We start from the raw sequence: 15,815 nt of genomic DNA on the forward strand, positions 1-15,815 counted from the left end.
GACGGAATGTTGGGTTTTCATCCTTGAAATCAGGAAAAAATATTGTGCTTTTGGTGGGGTATAGTAAAAAAATAAGTTCTTTGTGTATTGTGTGTACGAGTCACCACTGCTTTGAAACATTTTTGCAGTATCGTACGAAAAAAATAAAAACGCGGAGTTTCTTCGCCTTTTTTGACAAAGTAATTGGTTGAAGGACCGACGTGTGCCGGTATGTATAAATGGATTGTTAAAAAGGACCATTTGAAATCCGAAATTGACTGTTATGGATCTCCGGAAATTCAAACAGCCGAGCCGTTTGTTGTACGCCGTGCGTAATCCCACGGACGTTATTTCCACTGTATGAAAATTTAATACAAAACTGAAATCCTTACGCTAAAGCTTTTCTGCCACCAGCATACATGATTAGCCAATAGACATACGTACAATATGTGTAAAGCATGGTATAAAATCATTAGGCGGGAGTTATTACTGGGAGGGACGAAGAATCGGGAGAAATCAGGGATTTTAGGAAGTGTGCACAGTGTGCACTTTATGTAATTGAATATTTGCTCTGTATTACTTGTCATTGGTTAAATTGTGATTCAATATGTTTCTTTTATAGTCAAGCTGTAGTAGTACAATGCTTGCAATTGGTCAATGAACTGTTTCTAAAATATAATTCCAGCCATTGTAGGAGGTCAGTGTATTACTATAAAGCAGAGAAAAAAAAGTCGGTTGTCTGTAAAGTCGGATTACTGACGATAGTTGAACGTGACAACGTCATAAGAAAATTCTGATGGAATGGTTTCATTTTTTCAAAAGAAAATTTTAATTTTATTTGTTTGATAGATATTTTGTATGGATATAGAGAAGGAGGTAAATGGAAATGTATTATTGTATAGCAGCTGTCCACGCGGACGCATCGCTCACTCAAGTAGGAGAGAGACAGATGTCGAACGCTGCCGAACGCGGAGGCCGATTGTGCCTCTTTGTCGCTCGTTCCGCGCTCTCGCTTGCACTTCAAGCCTTAAATGGAACGCCTCAGAGCGAGGTAACGCCGCATGAGTCATGTTTTTTCGTGCGTGCAGCCGGCTCCATCGAATTATAAGACGTTGTCACGTCAAAGGCAGGACCAACAAAAATGTTGTGTTATCATTGAAAGGTTCCAATAGAAAAATATCAAATTTGCACATTTTCTTTTTTTTTACTTCCAATATTTTATTGTTTCGATCTTTATTAACCACGGTGTATAAAATAATGCATTTCTTGATGATATGGGCATTATCCCTTGACAATGTAATAAGTTGTTAATGGCCGTTAGGTATAAATGAAAGTGTCGGTTAAGGACTTACAATTAAGTAATGAAGTGCCTGGATAAATAGTTGCCTAAATAGGGTCTTTCACTGCCAAAATTCTCTTTGCATAGGACAATTTTGTTAAGCAAAACTGTGTTCAAGGAAATGTAAAACCCTTCTAATCACATTTCGGAGGCTAGGTACTACCAAATGATAACAATTTAACGGGTGTAATCAAAATTACAAAATTAATTACATTCAAGCTCAAGGCAGCCGCAATAATGTTCTTAATTGATGAGATTCACAAATTCCATTTTCTTGTCGAATGATATCAGAGTTGAAACGTTAAATCTTCTCGAAATATGGACCATCTTTAAATACTTAAAACCCCAAAACTATTAATTATTTATTGTCTGCGAAAATAATTAAAGTGCTTAATTATTAATAAAACTTTACAAGGTTGAGTGTGTTCATTTCCATCCTTTCCGTGCCTTATAGTCTTGCCATCCTCCCGAATAATTGTACAAATTTTTATAGCCAATCCGTTGCATAATTCTCATGGCTTGCGTAGATCGCACGCCAGCTTGACAACTGAACACAATGGGGAAATCCCGACCGGGTTTTGACCTTCCGTAATTTTTTTTGAATTCTGTTTCTGACATCCGACTAAAAGCCAGCTCAAGCTCCGCAAGCGGTATGTTGACGCTACCCCGAATGCGTCCACTATTTGCCACTTCATGTCGATCACGGACGTCCACAATGAGCACCTCGGGGTCGCCTTCTACTTGCACCACGTCCTCGTAACCTACCACTGACATAGGACGTTTTGTGATACCTTTGAAAAATACTTCGGATATTAAACGCATCGGGACAACAAAGGAGAAAGGAAAATGTTTTGGGGGGACATTCCTTTACACATTTGGGCCACCATTAACTACTGGATAACCCTCTTCAGTCGTTAAGAATTTTCATTTTTTGACACCTGACACTTGATGATTTGATTTCTACGTCTCAGGTTATGGTTTACGTCAAAATCGTAGATGGGGAGTGCGTTCCGAAATATAACCCAGCACACTGACGTAATAAATCGACGCCATATTGTAGTGGTGTGCCACCATATTGTACTGGTGACACAAGCGTGACGTAATAGTATATCAAACGGGCGTGTCTGCATCAGACTTTGAGGAATTTGTTATTGTAAGAACTTTAATAACTTTTGGAGCAAAATTGTTGTAAACGAGTATAAACACTGTTCTCAATATGGCGTCAATTTGACGTCAACGCACTGGCCAGTATATTTTGGAACGAATCAACCGTATGACGTCGATATTCGAGAACACACTTGGGGTAGTTGAAGGATTGAATTTACCGACAATGCCCTGATGTGAGATACGTTAATTAATACAAATTCATGTTCATAGTAACTTACTTACCTTGGTCGTTGTTAGTTCCATCGTAGACGTGTAGATTCTTGTATCCCATATTTTCCATAATGCTCGAAGCTTGAAAGGACTTTTTCGGAGAGTAATGGAAGAATATTATTGCCGAATCATAGCCTGGCTTTGGGAGTCCGAAGTGTTTCAAGAATTGATCGCTCGACATCGTCTTAAAGACGTTCCTTAACGTTTTGAGGGGGATGTTGACATTACCACAAACGCGTTCGGAATTTTCTATTTCATCACATTCCCGTAAGTCCACAATAAGAGTGTTCGGGTCATCTTCAACTTCCACAAAATTTTTGCAAGAAAGCCTCTCCCAATACAAAAGCGAGGTCAAAATAAAGAAAAGAATTGTTTTTCGCATAGCGGCAGTAAACAGAATTTGGAATTTCTTTCTTTTATTTTGGTAATTGACAAGTATCTATAGTTATGTTTCGTTTAGCAGTTGTGCATTCCCTTGTAGGTGAAAACTTTTCGGTATCCTAATCTTTGCATGATTCTTAAAGCATGAGCAGCTCTAACCCCCGCTTGGTAGCAGATAATGATTGGACAGTCAGGTCCCGGTTTCTTGAAACCGTAGCGAGTTTTGAATTCCAATTCTGAGATTTCATTAAAAGCATTTACGAGCTCGGTTACTGGAATGTTAATACTTCCACAAATCTGTTTAGTATTTTCTACTTCGCAACGATCACGAACATCTAGAAGAAGTGCATTTAAATATCCTTCTACTGCCGCGTTAGTTTTCACGTCCATGAAATTGAAATTAAACGGCGAAGAACTTCATTCTTGCTCAGCGTTTTTTTGTTTTCATTTTTGTTTTTTGGAAAAGAAATTTTGTATTTGTAACAAAAAAATCGAAAACTGTCAAAAGATATAAAGAATTTGGCATCAAAGCATGTTAAAATGCCGTTTGGCTTTGAAACTTAATAAAACATGGAATTTAGTGGAAAGCGTTAAAAAACGCGAATTAAAATCGGCGCTTTTGTTCAGATTTTATGTCAAAGCACAGTTGAAATTCATTTCCACTCAATAAAAATTGATAAGTGTCCTATAAATGATGTGTCACTATTAAATTCTTTTGATTGTCAAAAGTACTATGTGTTCATACGTATTAACCATCAAATATGTGTCAATATAAGTTCAATTTTGATCTTTGTTAAAAATTCAATCTTAGTTTTCCAATTCGATGTGTTAATAACATTAGATGTTAGGGGGTTTGTGCATTATTAGTATGTGAAATAACTTTCAGTATTATTGGACGGGAAATTCTTTGTGTTTGTTAGGTTATAGGAAAATCTATTTATGCACACTAGGATGTTTCTGAAATAAGTGGAAAACTTGCAGGAGGTGATAGGGTACTATAAAACACGAAAACACATTTGAAAGTGCAGGCAAAAGTCATTCTGGCTCTAGAAAATCACAGAAAAGAATATGCCAACGCAACGCTGCATTCAATCAGCTAGTAACTAGCAGCATCACTGCTGCAATTCTTTTATTTTCTGCTCTGTATTACTTGTTATTGGTTAGATTAGATTAAATGTGATTCATGATGTTCATATTATAGCCAACCTGTAGTAGTTACTTGTTCTATTAACGATTTATACTTGCATTTAGTCAATAAACTGTTTCAACAATATATCAATCATTGGTATAGGTCAGTGTGTCACTGTAGAACAATGATGGGGCATGATACCTATTTGCGGGCTCCAACTAAGTATATTTTCGCTGTAGAAGACGAAAATTTGGTAAAAGATAACCCTTAAAGTAGTACTCATTTGACAGTATGGCAAATTTTAATGAAACAGTTACTGCATGCTTATCATTTGCAACGAGTGAAATTCTTGCGGGAAATATTGTAGTTACCAACGACATTAAGGTTATATAATAATGACAACCGTATTAAGATATGTTCAGGGATTTCAGAAACGTCTGGAAGAAATGTCCTTTTTCGCCGGCAAGGACAATAAAAGCCAAGAACACGTTCTGATAAATTTTCTTAGGTGTATTGATTTAATTATGTATAAAACTGAAAATACGTGAATTTTTGAGCAACATTGATTGATAATTCAGAAGCTCGTACAATTTTTGCCGGTTGCTATTTTAGTTTATCGATAAGTCGCCTGATTCCAGCTAAAAAGCTTTTACATTCGGCGTCGCACTCCATCATCATGGCCAGATAACAAAGTTCCGCTTGTCTGTAGTCTTTTATTCGTAACATTTCGGAGACTTCGATAACAGATTTTTGAATTGAGACTGGTAACTTGTCTAGTTGCCACGCGTTCTCCAGTTTATCAACTAATGGTTTTATTTCTTCCCATTCTTTCGAGTCCGATGGTCCCAAAAAAGTGCTTAGATTGCTCATACATTTATTCAAAGCTTTTGTGTGATCCCACTCATCTGAATCTCCTTTTTTCTGTTTTTCCTTTTCTTCGCGAACTAGAATAAAGAAGGATAAATGCAATTGTATTAAGAATCGATTTTATTGTAAATTATTTCGTAATGTGTAATTACGATTAAAAATTATATTATTTCCAACCTTTTTTAAGATAAGCTTTTGATTTATGGTATTTGAAAGCCATTTTAAATTTTGTACTATGACATTAATGTCTGATTACCTTTGTTATGGGAAGTATTAAAATTTGATTTTAATTCCATATTCCGATAATGTTCAAAACTTAATTAATTAAATTAATTATGTCCAAAATTGTCATAAATATCTAAACAATTGTAGAAGTTTAAGTCCAAAACACGAAAATTGTCTGCAATAAAAAAAATAACCTATAGAACACTATATTTTTAAAATATGTCATTCTAATCAAACAAACTAAAAAATAATTTTGTCGTTCTTTAGTGTTTTATTAAAAGTCTCATTCTACGTTCATCAAAAAGAGTGCGGACGAATGGTCGCACTGCCCACGCTTTCGATACTAAGTTGCGCGCCATTATAATAGTGTTAAATTACAATAATTTTGAGATTTATTTTTCTTGTTTCGGTTTAAAAGTTTATAGTAGTATTAGCATCAAGCAAGGAGGAGTTAGAGATAGCTTTAAATAAAATGGAAGCGGTACTGACAGATCAGTACTTTATGAAAATAAATAAAAGTAAAACTAAAGTACTAGTATGCAAGGGAAGAAAAAGTAGGGAAAGAGCGAATATAAAGATAGGAGACGACAAATTAGAAGAAGTGGCTGATTTTAGATATCTAGTCAGATAAGTCAGGAAGGAGTAGTAGATCTAAAGCAGAGGATAGCAGAGGGTCGTGTAGCCTTTAATAAAAAAAAGTCACTTCTATGCTCGCGAACGGTTAACTTAGAAATTCGAAAAAGGTTGTTAAGGGTGTATGTTTGGAGCGCGGCGTTGTACGGGTGCTAAACATGGACAGTGGGCGCGGCGAAAAAGAAAAGATTAGAAGCTTTCGAAATGTGGTGTTATAGGCGAATGATGAGGATAACGTGGGTAGAAAAGGTTAGAAATGTAGAGGTATTAGAAAGAATAGGAGAACAGAGGACTCTTTGGAAGTCAATAAAAAATAGACGAGATAAGTTGGTAGGACACCTTCTCAGACATGAAGGTCTAGTCATAGACATATTAGAGGCAGAAACAGGAGTTAGCAGGGGTAGAGGTAGACCTAGGTTAGATTACTGTTCGCAAATAGTCAAGGATGTGGGTTATTCTAGTTTTAGGGAAATGCGAAGATTAGCTCAGGATAGAAAAGAGTGGAGGTACGTGTCCAACCAGTCTTAGGACTGACGACCTTATGATAATGATGGCTTAAAGGTTGTATAAGTACTAAAAATGTGTTCGCTTCCTAAACGGTTTGAATTTATGACAGGGTGCATTGAAAACGATTCAGTAACTTTTTATTGAAGTTTACAAGAAAAGCTGTAAATTCATATTAGAAAGGTCTATCCTTTTTGTTGGAAATAGGGATTTGTACGTATGTAGGTATTATGTCGTAGATTTATTTTTCTTCACAGCCCAAACTTTTTCGAAGAGAGTAATCCCTTTTCGTAAGAAATGTTGTGTAAAGGATTCTTTTCTAATCCATTTCGTTGTTAGTGGTGACGTGTAGAAGCGTTTGTGCCCACAAGGCAAAGAAATTTCCTCTTCCCCGGATGTTCTGCAAGGCGATTTCCTTCTTTTACAATGTTTCCCATAATTCACTAAACTGTACTTCGAGCCACTGCTCTCTGATTTCCTTTTCGTTGTAGACAATCTATGTATACGGAAATGGTTCGCTATATAAAATCCCTCATGTAATTTATTTTGTGATGGTTTACCTTACACGTATAACTACATACATTCATATAAAGGCAACACGGAATAGAACAAGGAAGTTTTAAATAACACTGATGCAAAAGCCCATTAGTTTTTGGCAAATAATTTGTTTTTATGTATTTTTTTTTCTGTTTATTGTTATTATATTATACAGAATGATATTTCAAAATGTAAATTTCATGCGAAATAGTTTTTATGCATATTGTTTTCTAGCTTTTTGAATTTCACCAGTGACTATTCTGACATTTGTTTTGTAAACAGGACTTGTGTAATAAAACAGATTCATAATACCATTGAGAATAATTTACACGATGAAAGTAAGGAATTTTACATGCGGGTGTTATTAAGTAATACAATTTTCTTTACGATTCTCCTGTGGATGAAAGAAATTTTTATACGAAATTCGTTCTGATCCCTAACTATTAGCAGAAGAGTATAGTACAATAAAATTAAATTTAAACGGTAAATAGGTTTCAAAACGCCAATAAAAGTATTTGAAAATATATTGAAACACCTATATGTAGTTTATTTACTGCGAAATGTTTTTATTGTGTCTTCGGATTGCATAAACCGAATCTATTTTGTTTTTTCTATTGCTCTGTCCTTGCGTTCTAAGAAGCGTATTTAAAATTTCTTTCAGTTTGTCCTATGTAGACTTTAGAGCAAGAACGACAAGTTAGTTTATTATATTCATAAATTCCTTTATTTTTTTTATTGACTTATCTTCATTATTTTCGATAAGTTTACGTAATAAATAATTATTTTTTAAGCGATATTAGTAGATCTAAGCCTTTTATGTAAGAACAAGTTTTTTTTTGTCATATAGGGCCTAAATAAGTGATGATCGTGTAATTAGCATTTTTATTTGAGTTCAAATGATCATTTTTGTTAGTTTTGAACTATCGATTTATCTGTTATAGTCGGGTTATAGCTGCTATTTGTTTACACGCGTAATTAATTACTTATTACTTGTAATCAGACAAACTGTATGAAATTTCTCATTCACATAGGTGACGTAGGTACTGAAATGAATTGGTATACTTCGTTTACTTTCTGTAGCGATGTGACCTTCAGTTTGACCGGCGCAACATAGAAAAGAACAGCACTAGGCCAGAAAAGGAAGGAGACAACTCTCGGCCAAACTCTTAACCGGTGAGGAGCGTATAATCCGTACAGTACTGCACGGAAAAATTGACCATTTTATCCACTACAATTGCATTGCTCAAATGTGCTGTTATTGGTACCATTTACTACTGAAAATATCAACGAGATGTTTATTTATATTTGAAGACATATTAAAGGCTCTAACGCTTGTTTTCGACTCGCACTACTATTCATGATTGAACAAAACTTTTGGCAGGCACTGTATGAAAAAGTATGTTTAAAGAACAAGAGTCAAGAGTATAATGAGCTTTTTTCTCCCTACCTACGATTTTGCCAGCGCGCATCCAAGACATTGGAAGGGGCACATCGCTAGAGAAAGAAAATGAAGTATAGCTACTCCTCGAATTGAGTCGGCATCCCTGTCGAGTTATTGGAGAAGTTGACCGGCAGGATTTACAGATCTGTCGGAAAGATAAAGAAATTTAGACCTCGAACGGAAAAGGGGATTCTAAATAGAATGCTTTTAACAGATTTTCTCTTGTCCAATTTTTCGAAGCCCATCTCGTGAAATTGCTTTTTATTTATTGCGAAAGGTGAATCTAATATATATGTACACGTAAGGCAGCAAAACGATCACCGCGCGCTCATACGAATTCCTTTGTCGCAAGAAAGAAAATGCATAATTTAGCGACGGCGTCAGTTTCTTTTGCAAACAGAATTCGGTGGATAGTTATCCAAATTGCTTTAGGAAAAGAAGCTTGCTGCTGAAAGAGGGCGAATAATAAGGGCAGGTCTAGTTGCAATTTAAGCGAGTGGAGTATCATGTGCAGATTGTTGTCCTGCTACTTATCCTTAGAAGTTGTGCTCGGTCTCGACCTGAATTTATTTTCACAATAGATGCACACGAGTTGACGAGCTCCAGGCGGAACCAACGTATATAAGAACTTTGCAATTTGTGTTGCGAACCTGCGAAAACCCGTATTGCGGCACAAGGTTTAAGATGATGAAGAACAAGAAGAATGCATCGACAAAATTATGCATTTCCATGTAAATTGCTTACGAAATGTAGTCTTCTGGTATAAAATTTGTGGCGTTTCCTGAGAATGCTGCACTAGCTGGTAAACATTACCCTTTAACTAAAGACACTTAACAAGATACCATCCCGTAGGAAAAATTTCCATTAAAAAAATGCCATTTAATGGAAATTTTTCCTACGGGATAAGCCTAAAATTATGAGTGGTTAGTCACCTACAACATGCGTATACAACCATTTCAACTGTAAATAATACAACAAGAACTGTATGGAATTTCTTTAGTGTTTGTACACCAATTAATTTTAGATTTTTTTTACTTCTTTTCTTAATTGGTGTGTCGTTAAATTTCTTCAATTTACAAGGACGGTATGCAGTCCTTGGTTGGGATTTGATGGAGATTAAGCTACTTAGTTTTATATCGTAATTAAGTTCGTTCTTTAATGTATTCAGGCAAGGAAAATTGATCCAGCAACGTTTATCTACATAAAGCAGCATTAGGGGAAGCCAGTAAATTTAGAAGATGTTTATTATTATCCATTTATCGACTCATAATAATTAGGATCTGATAATTAATATAGACGTTCACTTAAAGGCCTATTGGGGGTTGTAGATGCTAAGTTCATGATTTTATTCAAGTGTGTATATTCTTAAGGATTCAAGGATTACTATTTAATCGTTTTCAAAGAAAACTTGCGCTGTTCACAAAATTTTAGTGAATGGGATATTGATTAATAATTTTGAAGAAAAGGACCCATGTGTTCACAAACTGTGAGATTGTACGTTATCCTAAAGCGTTGGTCGTTTAGCAGATGTTGAAGGGTCAAAGTTGACCTAGTTTTCGATTTCAATGGGCAGTTACGTCAGCTTTGGACAGTTGTAAATTTTGAATTAAACAAGTTACTGGTGTGGATTCTAAAAGTTTGTGAGTCGCTTTTCATTATAAGCAATTCCGAGAATTCTATATATAAGACATGGATACGATTCTTTTAAAGTCAAAGAATTTCAATAGAGAATACCAGGCAATTACGTGTATCTATAGGTAATTGATTTATTAATTTTTTTATGAACCTTACCCAGCTAATCTTTCAGAAGTAATAGATCTTTGTAATTGACTAAAGATATCGATTGTAGGGTTGGCTGTACCTGCATTAAGAAGTTGTAATTATGACTTTTTAAACATACATTTTCTGCTATTTAATTACGAATTTGTTTTGTTGGGAAATATCTAAGAAAATTGACGAGAATTTTTGTAATAGCTTTTGGATTATTGCAAAAAATTAGATTGATATATACGGCATTAACCGTTCGATATATATATACATATGTGTAGTAAATCATTTTCCTTTATGTATTTCCCTTTTTATTGAACTGCTAGCTCTACAGGTTTTACGCTGTTGCATGTTTGCAAAAACAAAAATAATAGTCGTTAAATGTGAATTATATTCGATTATCAAGATATAGCGACTGGTTCAAAATTTCATTTTCGGACCCCTGCTTTTACAAGTGGATTTGGGTTAATCGTTTCTCAGTTATGAATACGAATATGTTTGTGTACGTGTTTGATGGTGTGACTGATACGTACAAACAGTCCACCTTGAAGGTTCATTTTGTGGCATTTCTATTTCAAGTTTCCCCATCGGAAATCGATATTAATTTTTGTAGGCATAATGGAATGCCAGCAGCACGAGAAACCAACTTGTGGAACATTTGAAACGTTCACAAAGGATAATTACTTCATACGCACATTTATTACAGTGGTGATGACCATCCTTATTATGTTATTATACAGATATAATAACTTATATCGAGTTAGCATTTCGAAGTTATATATCTCATTTTTAAAAAACAATACAATTTGTATCCAATTTGTTAACAAATTTTTTGTTTTTTGTTTTTCCAATTGGCTACTAGAGGTTTAAGTAAGGGTGGTGGTACAAGGGCTATATTTGTCGCTGAATGATGGTACTTTCACCAATTTTGTCACTAGCTTATTCCCTACCTGACTAGCGAAATACGACTGGAGAGCTGCCAACCTGGTACTACTTATCTTTATTAGAAATTCCGTAGAGCAATGGGCCATAATTTGTCGCTAAACTGTCGCTGAAATATGGTACTTTCACCCGTTTTGTCGCTAGTTTATCCTCTACCTGCCTATCGAAATATAACTGGAGAGCCGCCAACCTGGCACTGCTGATCATGAAATAGAAATTTTGTAGAGCAAAGGGCCATAATTTGTCGCTGAAATATGGTACTTTCACCCATTTTGTCGCTAGTTTATCCTCTACCTGGCTAGCGAAATAACTGGAGAGCCGCCAACCTGGCAGTGCTGATCATGAAATAGAAATTCTGTAGAGTAAAGGGCCATAATTTGTCGTTAATTTGTCGCTGAAATATGGTACTTCTACCCATATTGTCGCTAGTTTATTCTCAACCGGGCTAACAAAATACGACTAGATATCCGTCAACCTGGCAGTGCTCATCATGAAATATAAATTCTGTAGAGTAAAGGGCCATAATTTGTCGTTAATTTGTCGCTGAAATATGGTACTTCTACCCATATTCTCGCTAGTTTATTCTCAACCGGGCTAGCAAAATACGACTAGATAGCCGTCAACCTGGCAGTGCTCATCATGAAATAGGAACGCCGCAGAGTAAAGGGCCATAATTGACACTAATTTGTCGCTGAAAGATGGTATTTTCACCCATTTTGTCGCTAGTTTATCCTGTAGCTGATTAGCGAAAAATGACAGGAGAGCCGCTAACTTGGCACTGTTTCATTTGCAACGAGTGAAATTCTTGCGGGAAATATTGTAGTTACCAACGACATTAAGGTTATATAATAATGACAACCGTATTAAGATATGTTCAGGGATTTCAGAAACGTCTGGAAGAAATGTCCTTTTTCGCCGGCAAGGACAATAAAAGCCAAGAACACGTTCNGCACTGTTTATCTTGAAATAGAAATTCTGTAGAGCAGCGGGCCATAATTTGTCGCTGAAACATGGTACTTTCACCCATTTTGTCGCTAGTTTTTCTTCTAGCTGACTAGCGAAAAATGACTGAGGAACCGCCAATCTGGCAGCACTCATCATGAAATAGAAATGTCGTAAAATAAGGCCCATAATTTGTCTCTGAAAGGTGGTACTTTTACCCATTTTGTCGTTAATCGACCCTCTCTGTCACCGATAAACGGCGGAGGAACTCCTAACCCGCCACTATACTCATAGCGTCTCTCGAAATAAAAATGACATAGAAAAATACTGTAGGGGCTACAATTTGTCGCTGAAAGGTAATGCTTTTACCAAGTCTAGCCTCGAGCTGATAGCGTATCTTGAAATACAAATATCGCAGAAAAACACTACAAAGATCATAATTTGTCACTAATTTGTCAGAATTGTTCTGCGATATTTTTATTTCTAGATAAGCACGCTGTATGTAGCGATAACAGCAATCGATAGGTGCGACAAATTTTTGGATTTGTTAGCAAATTAGCCACAAATTATAGTGTCCTTTAGAAATAAGAAATATAACTGTCGTGTAAGCCCATTTTTTATAGGTACCTACACATCTGTATTGTTGTGAATATTTGTTTTTATCAATTTCATTCTCTAAAAACGATCACGTCATACATCACACTCCATTATAAACTTCTTAGACTTTTTCACATAATTCGATATACCTACCTGTAGCATCTGCGTCGAATGTGTAATAATATTCATGTCTTTTGGTCGTATTTTAAGAAGGCATTGCACTGTTCAGTCAGAAACAATGATAAGATTAGGAAGGGTTAGTAGCTAGATAGGTAGTTTTTTATGGTCACGTTGAAACAATGCAAATTGTAGCATCCTGGTAGTCACAGTTGCTTATGATTTATATTAAACAACCATGAATGAGTACGCTGAGGAGGCGTACTGCTATTCGTTCGCTTAGTCTGAACGGATCCTAATACGGTAGTGTTTTGTTCATTTTACTGAAATACTAAGTTTTCGATATTGACATAGAATTACTTCAGCGAATAAACTGTCGTCGATAAGGGCGTTCGTGAATGCTCATCAAAGTATAACTAAGTAAATTCCGAAATAAAATTTATCATTTAGTCAACATGAAAATTGGTTGTTGGCTTTGTTTGTTCAATTTCTATCACAACTAACGAACTTTCTCTTCGACGTTTCGGCCTTTCTTGTAGCATAGCATAAGAATAGGGCGCTATACAAATATGATTTCATTTCTAGATAGGCGTTTTGCTCTAAAATAAACAATAACAGAACGAAGGAAACATGTAGAAAGTAAAAGAGAGAAATAGAGAGAGACGTGACTATATCTGTAGATGTTGAACTCGTGATTTGCTGCAATTGATTTCCTAATAGCGAACAAACCAAAATTGAACGTTGCCTTACGGTAAAATTTGTTCCTAGGTAAATAAACGCTGTTGTACATATACGAGGGTGGATTGATAAGTTTCCGGCCTGACCAAGAAAAACAAGGTTTTTAAAAATTTTTTTTTTTTATTTCTCAACATAATCTCCTCCAAGGCTGATACATTTCTCATAGCGGTGTTCCAGTCTATTAATGCCATCTCTATAGACTGATTCGTCAAGCTCCTCAAAATAACCATTTACAGCTTCGATTACTTCTTCATTGTCCGCAAATCTCTTACCGCCAAGCCATTTTTTGAGATTAGGGAACAGAAAATAGTCACTCGGGGCTAGGTCTGGAGAGTAAGGAGGGTGCGGCATCAATTCAAACTTTAGATCGTTGATTTTAGCCGTCGCAACGATTGACGTGTGCGCTGGTGCGTTATCGTGATGAAACAAGATTTTTTTCTTCGCCAGATGAGGTCGTTTAATTTTCACCTCGTGGCTCAAACGTTGCAATAAGTCTGCGTAGTATTGACCAGTGATAGTATTACCCTTTGCAAGGTAATCAATGTATATAATACCTCTTGCATCCCAAAAAACAGTAGCCATAACCTTGTTCGCCGAAAAAATTGTTTTTGCCTTCTTTGGAGTTGGTTCCCCTGGTCCAATCCACTGTTTAGACTGTTCTTTGGTTTCAGGAGTGTAGTGGTGGACCCACGTTTCGTCAACGGTTACGAATCGACGCAAAAATTCGCTTGGATTACGCTTATACAATGACAAATTTGCGGTAGAAATGTTTTTTCGAATCAATTTTTGGTCGACTGTTAGCAAACGCGGCACCCATCTTGCACAGAGCTTTTCCATATGCAAATGTTGGTGCAAAATATGTTGCACACGTTCATATGACATCTTACAGGTCTCAGCTATCTCACGCACTTTCAATCTGCGGTCTCCCAGCACTATTTGATGAATTTTTTCGATCATATCTGGAGTTGTGACCTCAACGGGGCGTCCTGAGCGAGGCCCATCAGAGGTGCTCACACGACCCTTTTTAAACTCGGAAACCCACTGCTTAACGGTTGAATATGACGGGGAGGATGTCCCCAGTGTTGAGTCCATCTCTTTTTTAATTTCCTTCGGCGTTAACCCCTTCAAATAAAAGTATTTGATGACAGCACGATTTTCCTGCTTTTCCATTTTTACGAAAACCACAGAGGCGTCTTGTTCAGCGTGCTGTCAAACCTACACTAGCAAGGAGATCGGGCTGAAACTATAGCTACAAGCTATCCAAGGATGGTACTATAGAATGTCACCTCAAGGTAGGCCTAGTGGCGTCATCTCTTGGTTAGGCCGGAAACTTATCAATCCACCCTCGTATATATTGGTAGGTATCGCTTTCGGGGAAAATACCGTTTGTGATAACATTAGATTGGTTAGCGAACTGATACGCCTTTTGAATGAAAACAGAGCGAAAAGGAAACTGACTCGACTGTTATTGAATCCTTTTTTATATTGTTTTTACTTGGGGAAACTATTGATTACATTTTCTTGATATCATCACATCGGTTGAGTGACAAGATCGGTGAAGGAAAACAGCGGGATACTGAATTTTAAATTGGTAGAATCTTTCTTTGGGGTTTTCAATTTCAGGTGCGAAAAATTCTCCTGCTCAACATACGTATAAAGCTAAGATATGCTAAGATTGCTATCATGGTGAAAAATTTGTTTTCTGTCGTTGTTCGTTGGTTGACTTTTCCACACGTGTACCATAATACAATCACGCCTCTTACATTTCGTTAAATAATATCGTAAAAGTAAGAAAGAGATGTCAGGTAGGAATTACAGCGGACACTAACAAAGAAAAAGGAATAACATTACACCATAATACAATCATGCCTCTTTCATTTCGTTAAATAATATCGTAAAGGTAAGACAGAGATGTCAGGTAGGAATTGCAGCGGGCGCTAACAAAGAAAAAGGAATAACATTACACCATAATACAATCACCCACTTTCATTTCGTTAAATAATATCGTAAAGGTAAGACAGAGATGTCAGGTAGGAATTGCAGCGGACGCTAACAAAGAAAAAGGAATAACATTACACCATAATACAATCATGCCTCTTTCATTTCGTTAAATAATATCGTAAAGGTAAGACAGAGATGTCAGGTAGGAATTGCAGCGGACGCTAACAAAGAAAAAGAAATAACATTACATCAATTGATTTGTAACAGAAAGAGATGCGGACAGGCAGTTATAAAGCCGACCCTGATATTTTTCGTACCTAGGCAACCTTTAACCGCTGGACCCCTTGCTGTTATTCGGT

The 15,815-nt window shown here is 36.2% G+C and overlaps 4 protein-coding genes across 10 annotated transcripts in view; 1 reads left to right on the top strand and 3 right to left on the bottom strand.

Annotated features, from left to right (window-relative positions):
• Positions 1-15,815, top strand: part of LOC108744240 (potassium channel subfamily T member 2) — a 122,939-nt gene that overhangs the window by 18,115 nt on the left and 89,009 nt on the right. The window lies entirely within an intron of this gene.
• Positions 1,168-3,157, bottom strand: LOC108744245. The gene is made up of 2 exons (XM_018479920.1): positions 2,708-3,157; positions 1,168-2,109 (listed from the first exon to the last, which is right to left on the bottom strand). Exons 1-2 carry the CDS (start codon positions 3,075-3,077, stop codon positions 1,745-1,747), a joined length of 735 nt encoding a protein of 244 aa, XP_018335422.1. The 5' UTR covers positions 3,078-3,157; the 3' UTR covers positions 1,168-1,744.
• LOC108744247 (thiosulfate sulfurtransferase/rhodanese-like domain-containing protein 3) lies at positions 3,052-3,762 on the bottom strand. The gene has a single exon (XM_018479923.1). The coding sequence runs from the start codon at positions 3,464-3,466 to the stop codon at positions 3,152-3,154; it is 315 nt and encodes a 104-aa protein (XP_018335425.1). The 5' UTR covers positions 3,467-3,762; the 3' UTR covers positions 3,052-3,151.
• LOC108744246 lies at positions 4,701-5,370 on the bottom strand. 2 transcript variants are annotated; one of them, XR_001938939.1, is made up of 2 exons: positions 5,329-5,370; positions 4,701-5,149 (listed from the first exon to the last, which is right to left on the bottom strand). XR_001938939.1 is itself a non-coding variant. In XM_018479922.1 (2 exons), the coding sequence occupies exons 1-2, from the start codon at positions 5,290-5,292 to the stop codon at positions 4,809-4,811; spliced, it is 384 nt and encodes a 127-aa protein (XP_018335424.1). In that variant the 5' UTR covers positions 5,293-5,330; the 3' UTR covers positions 4,701-4,808. The 2 variants fall into 2 exon arrangements, 1 of the variants encoding a protein (XP_018335424.1); XM_018479922.1 differs by having other exon boundaries at positions 5,250-5,330.

Source organism: Agrilus planipennis, unplaced genomic scaffold (genome assembly GCF_000699045.2).
Source record: "Agrilus planipennis isolate EAB-ADULT unplaced genomic scaffold, Apla_2.0 scaffold13, whole genome shotgun sequence".
Lineage (NCBI taxonomy): Eukaryota > Metazoa > Arthropoda > Insecta > Coleoptera > Buprestidae > Agrilus > Agrilus planipennis.

What these genes read in the sequence shown, in the direction of transcription:
- LOC108744247 (XM_018479923.1), bottom strand. Translation starts at nt 3,466, where the DNA reads ATGGACGTGAAAACTAACGCGGCAGTAGAAGGATATTTAAATGCACTT.
- LOC108744246 (XM_018479922.1), bottom strand. Translation starts at nt 5,292, where the DNA reads ATGGCTTTCAAATACCATAAATCAAAAGCTTATCTTAAAAAAG. An exon ending in AAAAGCTTATCTTAAAAAAG is followed by an intron (nt 5,150 to 5,249) that starts GTTGGAAATAAT and finishes TCTTTATTCTAG; the next exon opens with TTCGCGAAGAAAAGGAAAAA.
- LOC108744245 (XM_018479920.1), bottom strand. Translation starts at nt 3,077, where the DNA reads ATGCGAAAAACAATTCTTTTCTTTATTTTGACCTCGCTTTTGTATTGG. An exon ending in TGGAACTAACAACGACCAAG is followed by an intron (nt 2,110 to 2,707) that starts GTAAGTAAGTTA and finishes TATTTTTCAAAG; the next exon opens with GTATCACAAAACGTCCTATG.